We start from the raw sequence: 10000 nt of genomic DNA on the forward strand, positions 1-10000 counted from the left end.
CACACAGACAGACACAGACACAGACACACACACACACAGACAGACACAGACACACACACAGACACACACAGACACAGACACAGACACACACACAGACACACACACACACAAATATATATATATATATTTGCTGTATGTGACAAAAATGTTTCAGAAAAAAATATCCATTAATGTTGTATATAATATATATATATTTTTTTTATGTGTGTGTGTGTGTGTGTGTGTGTGTGTATGTGTTTTGTAGACATTATTACAGTAAAGACCGGATAACTTTGAGCCAATGTTCTAGAAAACGTTAGTGGGAGAATGTTTGTTTGAAACCTTGAGAGAAGCTTGCCTCAATGTTAGTTGGATTGATAGTGAGTGTCATGCTCTGGCTGACTTATCTACCTTGTGTTTACAGACTAATTTCATTGTGCAGTTCTGCAGTGAGAGGATCTTCATTACAGTTCATGGAGTTGATCAAAGGCAGAACAGCTGAATGTTTCCTCAGTAAACTCTCACTCACTGTTCTGTCTTTAAACGCTGAGAGGAAGAGTCTAATTGCTTTGGAAAGGCCTAATCACTGCATCCAGAATCTTTAATGGAAGCCTTGTTATCACGTATCATTAAGTCACAGGATGAATAAATCAGGCCGTGTCTCACAAGCTCGTTCACGGCCGCACATAAAAGCAATCTGCAGGTTTGCCCGAGCAAAAAGGAACAAACAAGCCATTAAGAGGCCAGAATCTCTGCCATCATGGAAAAGACTGATTGGAGTTTTAAACACACACATGGCAGCGCTGTAATGAGAGCTAACAGGCCTGAAAGAGCCGCGCTAATTGATCTGATGAAGCAAGAGTTGTTGTCAATTAAACTATCAGAGCCACTGGACGTATCTCAGGCTGACGGGTCAATATTTGAGCATTTGTGAGAGACAGAGAGACCCTCGCCGTCCATCAGGAGCAGCGCTCGCGGCCTTCAGGTGAGGAGAAGATTCCTCCGGCAGCCCGGGAAAACATCACTCAGGCCTCATTGTTCACTCAAGTGTGCTGTTTGCTCTTCAATTAGGCCTAATTCAGCTGGAGATGGAGCTTTTATATCGCCGTCAGACCTTCTGCTTCACTGTCTGCGCTGTAAAATAATGACTTCTGTAAACGTGAGCACAGCTCCAGATCATAAATACTCAGTCAGGGGGGTTTGTGAGGATAGGGCATGAGTTTGGAGTGATATATTGCTGTTAACCCATGTAACGTTGTCAGTTAGTGTTAATGGAACGTTCCATCAGGGTGATCTGATACATTTTTAAAAAAAGTTAGACTAATGTAACCATTTTAAATGTTACATTCAAATGTAACGTTCCCCTAATGTTTGCAAAATGGAATGTTTCTTTAACATTCATATAATCAAGAAAAAACATTAAAAAAAAAACATGTTTCAGAGAACAAATAGAGAAATAATATTTTCATAATTGAATGAGAATGTTAACAAAACATAGAACATATTTGAATATTTTCTCTTTTCTAGCTCAAGAGACTTTATGGAGATATCAGTTTTGTTTTATTGAACTGTAACTTTTGTCTCAGATTTGGGGTTTCTTCAAAAACTACAAGAAAAGCCTCCAGCCTTAGTCACAAAAGCTTTTTAGCTGTTCTGAAAATCCTTGTCCTGCATGGTCAAAAATGATACATTTCTTGTTATGATCTATTATCACCAAATCTGGGATTCAATCTTTTTCTAAAGTTTTCTTTCAATTAGCACAGGTTTTTTTGTTTCTTTATGGAGCTGATCGATTGCCTCATTGATCTGAGCTCAGGCACCAGGTTATTGGGTGAATATCACCAAAATGATTTACAAATAGTTCTTTTTTTCACTTTATTTAAAATGACAGGCCTTGTAAATCTCTCCTTAAGCTATAGTATCACAAATGGAACTGATTGGTCATGGGCCTCTTTTGATCTGAGCTTATTCACCAGTTTTTGACTGAAAATTATCCACAAATAGTGCTGTTTCACAAAACACAAAACCTGTGCTAATTTAAAATAAAAAAAATCGATAAAGAGATAAGATTGATTCTTAGATTTGTTGATGAACACAGAGAGATTTACAAGCAATTTTCTTTTTTCAATTTTTCACTCATTGTTCACTCAAGTCATGTGCTGTTTGTTTAACAAAACAAACAAAAAAAACATTAATTATCTTTTATTTTCAGGTTTAAGTCCAATGATAAAAGTTTTAGCATTTTCAGGAAAAAGAAATTCCTCTCCACATCAAAATGACCAGAACACAACAGGAAGATAAAGAATATATAACTAATACAAATGAATGAATCTAAAGTTTAGGTGGCAACATTTTTTTTACTTTTTAAGAAGGTGTTTGCATGCACTCTTAAAAATAAAGACTTTAAAAGCATGTTTTGCAGCAGCGAAGCCATAGAAGAAGTGTTTTCCTCAAAGAACCTCAATTCTTGAAAGATCCATTAGTGTGAAGAACATTTGAAAAGCTTCTTCATGGAACCAACAATGCCAATAAAAACCCTTGGTGTTCAGAGGTAAAGACATGCTCAGGACGGATTTCTGATGTGTTTGGGTCTGCGGTCAGAGGTTCAGTTCACATGCTGTTTTTTTCAGAATCACGATTTGTGAAGCATTTCTCAATTCAGGCCGAATCGATGCTCATGGTGTTGGTTTTGGAGCAAACTGTCACCGCTGCGGGGCTGTTGAACTCTCTCAGATGCACAGAACACTGTGATTCATCGCCCAGGATCCTCTCACTGTCCAATCATTAACTACAGCATTAGCACAAACTCAGGCCTGTTTGTCTTGTTTGAAGCGATAACGCCGCTGATCGCCGAGCTCCAGATCTCAAACTGTGCTGTTGTTTCATTCAGGAAGTGATAGAGTTTAATTGATTTTAATGACTAACAGATAATCTGCTATGATGAGAGCATTGTGAATCAACAGATAAAGGACTAATAACACTGATAAATCTAATGCTCATTCTTCATCACATCAGATTAAAGGAAACAGCATCTGCCATATTATGCTGCTTCCACACTAAATCTCTCCTTGTCACACAGTTTCTGAAAGCTGTCACTCAAACAGCAGAAGCACACACCAAACCTACAAAACCAGACACTAATTCACAGACTTTGACTCGGTTTTTTATTTTCATAAAACACACAATAATAATAACACAACACACAATTTTGAAAATGTAAGCAGTTGAATCATGCACTTTGAAACCGTTTGTGTCCCTGCAGCACAAAAGCAGTCATGAGTAGCACAGGTATATTTGTAGCAATAGCCAACAATACATTGTATGGATCAAAATTATACATTTCTCTTTTATGACAAAAATCAGGATATTAAGTAAAGATCATGTTCTATGAAGATATTTTGTAAATTTCCTACCATAAATATATCAAAACTTAATTTTTGATTAGTAATATGCATTGCTAAGAACTTCATTTGAACAACTTTAAAGGAGATTTTCTCAATATTTAGATTTTTTTGCACCCTCAGATTCCAGATTTTCAAATAGTTGTATCTCAGACAAATATTGTCCTATCATAACAAACCATACATCAATGGAAAGATTATTTATTCATCTTCCAGATGATGCATACATCTCAATTTCCAAAAATTGACCCTCATGACTGGTTTTGTGGTCCTGGGTCACAATTAAGGTTCACATTTAATATTGAATGTGGAAATAATAAAACCTTCATCTTTTAGAAATATGAATGATGCATAATTATGCATTAAAAAGGCAAATTAGACAGATATTTTACCGCCAATATATTGTTTATTGACTGACACAAAATATTTACACAGTTTCCCACGAGACACCAGATACAGGTTTGGATCGAAATCTACACATCCATTAAGTTAATTGTGCTTCTAAATGTACAGTATGATACAGTATGTACAGTGCTGAGGTCCTGGGCTCATAGCTGAGGGCTCTCCTCCTCGATGTCCAGCTCCTGGTCAGACTCCTCAGACTCCTCAGACTCGCGCATCACGTCTGGACTCGATCTGTCCGAGTTTCTCTGCTCGCCAGAGTCCTCCACATCTCTCTTACCGCTCGGAGGATTCTCCTGTTTCACACAATCATGTCAATATCAAATGCTGTTTGGGGATTTTTATTTAGCGGCATTTATTTATTTTATTTGCCGTACACCGGCGTGAATTTCACTCTCTATTTTTATTTTATTTTTTTACTTAAAAAAAAAGAGATTATAAATATTATAGAAATGTTCTAGGAATTCTAAACATTAGGCTATATTAATATTATAGCCTATTCTAAAATAGGCCTATTATTTAGCCTAGAATTTAATATTCAGCAAATTAGATAATTATTAAAATCTTTAAATATGTTTCTTTTAAGATAGCAGAAAAACATGATACAGTCCTATAGTACAATTATTTTACGGCATTAAAAAAAAAGTTTTAAACTTTATTTCGTATTTATATTTTGTTATACATTTTATTTCGTTTTATTTTTTACTGATTTATTGATTTATTTATTTAATGCGCTGTTATAAAGCAGCGATCAAAACGAATTAACAGGATAATTAAATAACAATAAATAAATAAACAGATAAATAGGCTAAATGTAGAAACGATTTTCACGCAGAAATCGCAAGTAAATTTCACAAAAACAAAGAAACGGCGAGTAACGCATTAAATTAAGCGAGACATTTGATAAAAGACCGAAATAATATTTTCTTGTAAAACGCACGACACTAAACTAATCTCTATTGTACTTCGAAAAATCATTTGTAGTGTAATAAAATAACAAAATAAATAGTACAACAATAAAAAGCTGTTTTTCTTAAGATTAAAGTCACTTTAAAAGTGTAAAACCTTCATATATAAAGTGTATTTATTTATTTGATCCGTGTTTTGGTTGATTTAGTTGTGTTTGCTGTAAATGTTCAAACGAAACGTCAGAAATCCTGATTATTATGGATAGTTATAATAGCACATATAGCCTCGGATTCAGTATAATTATTACAATAATAAAATCGACTGTTTGACGTGTATTAAGAGCAGATTCTCACCTGTTTCAATCGCCTCCATTTGGCCCGACGGTTCTGGAACCAGGTTTTGACCTGCAGAAGACATAAAGAATCAAAGATGTTTGACTGCTGAAGAGAGAGATGAGTGAATGCAGCTGGTGATGACTCGCCTGTCTCTCGCTGAGCTGCAGCATCTTGGCGAGTCTCTTTCTCTCCGGAGGAGACAGATACTTCTGCGTCTCGAACTTCTTCTCCAGCTCGATGGTCTGGTCGTTGGAGAAGCGAACCTGTCCTCCTTTCCTCTTGTGCAGCGGCCGCTGGATGAACGGCGTCCACAGCAGAGGTTTACCTGCAGAACACACATCGATAAGTGTGATGAAGCATTTATACGCAGAAATGACCTTTGGCGTGCATATGATACGCAATGGGTAGGATTAGGATTGTGGGGTAGATGCGTATTATAAAGTCAATATCTGGTTGTGATGATCACATCAGGAATAAACGGGCAAATAAAGAGCGAGTTTGACTCCTGCAGATCTTCAGGCTGAAGGTGATTAATGTGTTTGGTGTGTCGGAATCTCTCTGTCTGTCTGTCAGCTCGAACATCCGCTGAAAGCTGGAGTTTATGAGCAGAAGGACTATGGCAAAATTTCCGTCAATGTGTTTCCTGTTGGTTAATCTGGTGAATGGGGTGAACATCCGTCTAATGCCCTCACAAACACAGAGGAAGCTGCGATTCATCCCGCCTGAAAAAACCCGATGCATCACCTTCAGATGGACACGTGCTCAGGCCTTCAGGAAATCATCCGAAATCTAAATCTTTTCTTTTTTTTAATCTATTTTAAAAATAGATTTAGAATTAAATTTTCAGGAAATTAGATACTTATTTTAAATATTTAAATGTACAATCCTATGTCGTAGAAATATTTTACAGCATAAAAATAATAATTTAATAATAAATATTATTTTAAGAATAACAGAAATGTTAAATGTAACATACATATATAGGGCCAATTCAGGTTATATGTATATATATATATATATATATATATATATATATATATATATATATATATATATATATATATATATATATATATACATATGGCCAAAAACATACATGTATTACGCATAACGTATTTTCCACCCATTTATTTTTGGCCATTTTCTGAAAATATAATTATATTTTGAAAAAGCATTTAGGAAAATACATTCACGTGTCACATTTAAATAAAAACTTCAGATTTTGTGCAATTCATAAAACTATTTTATTTAACAGTAATGAAATTCAAATGGTGTAATAAACTTGGCAGCATTGTGATTTCTTTTTGACTTTTTAAGGCATCAATAAAGATATGAATATATTATTAAATATAAATGTATAGATGATATAGGCCATATTAATACAAATCATATTTGCAGTAATAAAACTGATCTATATGCATTTGTTTAGTTTAAAAAGCATGCAGCTGAAGCGCGAGTATAGAGTTATTATGAAGTTCCGTGAGGTGTGTAGAGTTGTGTTTGCAGTTAAAGAGGTGCAGCTCAATGAAAGGAAACGAACAATCCGTAAAAAAACGGATCCCGGCTATCAGAAGTCGAGTGTTTCCTGAATATGTGTGTATTGAGGATGTGGATAAAATAATCAGCAGCGTGCACGAGTCCTGCTCCAGGAAAACATCTCACAGCTTCTGAAAGCACATTTACTCCTATCGAGAGCTCAAGATTTCCGGAATGAACGGAAAGGGTCAGGGCTTGCTGAGCACAGGCAGTTTGAACCTCAGACCGACAACATGTGAGGAAGATCAGCAGAGTCTTCCTCAGCCAGCACGCTTCCTGAGAGCCCAGCATCTGGAACACGATCCGAATTCACGCTCGTTTAGAGCAGCAGGGTCACAGAAATGCGCTTTGAGCTGCAGTTTCGAAATCAAGAAGAGCTTCCTCTTCAGGTCAGTCTGGTTGATATTATTAACCACATGAGCTGTTGGTAAACAGACCTCATGAAGCTCAGCTTTCTATGTCCAAATCACACCAACTTTTAGGCACAGTTTCACAATATAAATGCACGTCGGCTTTCTCTTTTACGCACACATATTTCTAAAAAAGATTTTTGACCAGATTCAGTTGACGTGGAGTCAGATGTTTAATATTGAACGAAAGCTTCAACCACTCGCAGACTCTCAGAAAAAAGGTACAAAATCTATCACCAGAACGGTAATCTTAAAAGCTATACTAATTTAGCATTTGAGACACTAATATGTAGCTTTAAGGCACTAACATACACCCTTTACACTCTTTACTGTATTAATAGGACGCCAAATAGAAATAGAAAATCGTGCTATTGATAAGCATTTTCATGAGGCTCTTCAGCAGCTCTGGTTTAGATCGAAACAGGACAGAAATGAGTCTGGCTCTCACCCAGCGGGTCGTGGCGGATCAGCGCGTGCGTAAAGTCTCGCTGGAACGGGTAGATGGACGCGTAAGCGAGCGCCTGCTGCGACAGAACCGGGTGGATCGGCGTGGGCTCGTAGATCGGGGTCCGGTAAGACGGGATCAGGCTGGTGAACGAAGAGTTTGGAGACGGCAGGGTCGGCGTGGGCATCACCGGGCCAGGCGCGGACGCGTTTCTGCCCAGAATGTCCTCGATGTAGAAGGGCGTCGGGTGAGCGGGCGGCGCGGGCGTCGGCGCGTAAAAAGGAGCGTGCGAGGGCTGGAACTGCATGGCTGGAGAACCTCTGGTGACTTCTGCTTCCATGCAGTTCGTCAGGTTGCGATGAGCGAAAGCGGGAGGTCACTAGTGAGGGAGCTGATGATGTTTGATGAGGGAGGAGAGTAACGGGTCAAACTTCCTGCAGGTGCGAGCTCTGATTGGCTCTCTGAGAAGAATGAGATGAAGGAGAAGAAAGAAGAAACCTGAGGAGGAGGAAAGTCAGGATGCACCTGATTAAACACACAATCATGAAGCAGGATTCAATCTCACTTTCATTTAAGACACATTACTAAACCTAAAGCCGAATTTAATAGCATTTCATGACATTATACATTGTTCATAAAAATAGTAATAATTATAAACCTGTTCAAATAAAAAAAAAAATAAGTTAAAAAAATTAAAATTAAATTCAGTAAACCTATTTATGAAAAAGCGAGCTGAAATTGTAGAATTAATTATAGAAATGAATAATGGATCAAATCAATAGAAGTTAAATGGATAAAAACAGATGTTATGACTTTATTCAGATTGTATTCCGGTTATTCGTCTATGTTAGAAATTATTTAAAGATTTTGTGATTTTATTTTTATGCTATTTTGTGCAATAAATTATAAAAAAATAAAGTTACGAAATATGAACGAGTAGTAATGTCTTTGATTTTAAAGATCATGTCTAAAAAAACAGCTAGAATATAAAATAGTATTTAATTAATATCTATTTGGCAAAATTCAATAGCTATTGTGTAGCCAAAACTTTTAAGAAATTACTTAAAAAACCACATTCACTGGCAATCAAAGCATTCTGATATTAAAACGAATGGGGACAAGTTGGTTAAATGTTCGAATACCTTCTACACACAAAATACACATTTTGCTAAATATGTTTCAAAACAGGCCTATGTAAATATTTTTCTACCAATATATTTGTTGGTCTTTTTTTATGTATTTTTGAAAATATTTGTGAAAAATATAAATATAGGCTATGTTTAAAGTATTTATATATTTAAATAAAAAATTACATAGCATTGATGAAAAACTTTGTTGTCTATAACACGTGTGAACATTTGAATAAAAACCAGCAAGGAACAAATAATAATAATAATAATAATAATAACAATGATTATAATGATGATGAAATAGACCTACATTCTGAAATATATTTTGGTATATGAAGGTTGAAACCAAATATATTTTCTATTTCAAAAATATATTTAACCGAGCTTCACCGTTTACAATTAGCATATAGACCTTGGACCTATTTAAAATATATATTTTGGCTAGATTTATTTATTTATTTTTTTTTGCCGTAAGGGTTACCCAGAACACAGATAGTTGGGGTTTCTTTCAGTTCAGTTCTAATGAAGTGGTTTGTAATGCATGAAAGACTCATCTCAGGAGCACAGACTGATCTTTCTCAGATAAATCCGACTAATATCACCTGCAGATGAAAGCATGTCATGCATGAAAGGCTAATATTTGCGCTTGGCCAATCATTGCAGTTAATTGATCTGCTGTCACAGTCGTGTGGAGCTCATTCTGGACAAACTCCATCACATTCACTCTGAAGGAGCCAATAATGGCCTTGAGAAGCAGCTCCTGACACCGAATGTTTGATTAAACGCATCAATAATCACGAACTTTCATCATCCTCGTTACTCAGAAATGCACTTATAAAGTGTTCCAGTAGCTCTGATATCATTTCGTCATTGCAGTCATTTGATAAGAAAAGTCCGAACTGATCACTTCTTATCAGAGTCTATTGATCTCGGTTAGTTTCAATTAGCAGCTGATTAGAGTCGAATAGAGCTGAACACCGAGAAGGAAACAGATAATGATGAGTGACAGGAACACTTATCATCATCATCATCATCATCATCATATCATCATCATCATCATCTCAAACTACTGCTGACACAATAATCAACACGCGCTCATTTCTGCTCTTTTGGGCCTAAAAATATGATAAAAACCAGACACTAGAACTTAAAGATTGTGGAATCGTTCAAAACATCCATTTTTAAAAACGTCTTTCTTGGTTATGTGAATGTTGATCATTTTACAAACATTAATGTTACATTTGTTACATTAGGAATGTTCTCTAAGCGCTCAGTGCAACATTTAAAAAATCTCCTGCTAAAACAAAAGTTTTATTAATAATATTGTTTTGAGATCATAATTAAAGACTAGAGAACTTAACCCATTGCTCGTTCTATTAGCGTTACTAGGAGAACATTTGTTCATAAGTATGTGAACCTTCCTCCAAACGCATGTTCTTTGGGTTCTAGATTC

General features: G+C 36.0%; 1 protein-coding gene across 1 annotated transcript; it reads right to left on the minus strand.

Annotated features, from left to right (window-relative positions):
* Positions 1 to 3769: 3769 nt before the first annotated feature.
* hhex (hematopoietically expressed homeobox) lies at positions 3770 to 8075 on the minus strand. Its single transcript, XM_079389859.1, has 4 exons — positions 7421 to 8075; positions 5173 to 5351; positions 5045 to 5095; positions 3770 to 4078 (listed from the first exon to the last, which is right to left on the minus strand). Exons 1-4 carry the CDS (start codon positions 7755 to 7757, stop codon positions 3929 to 3931), a joined length of 717 nt encoding a protein of 238 aa, XP_079245985.1. The 5' UTR covers positions 7758 to 8075; the 3' UTR covers positions 3770 to 3928.
* Between the last annotated feature and the right edge of the window lie 1925 nt (positions 8076 to 10000).

This window comes from Barbus barbus (genome assembly GCF_936440315.1).
Source record: "Barbus barbus genome assembly, chromosome: 32".
Lineage (NCBI taxonomy): Eukaryota > Metazoa > Chordata > Actinopteri > Cypriniformes > Cyprinidae > Barbus > Barbus barbus.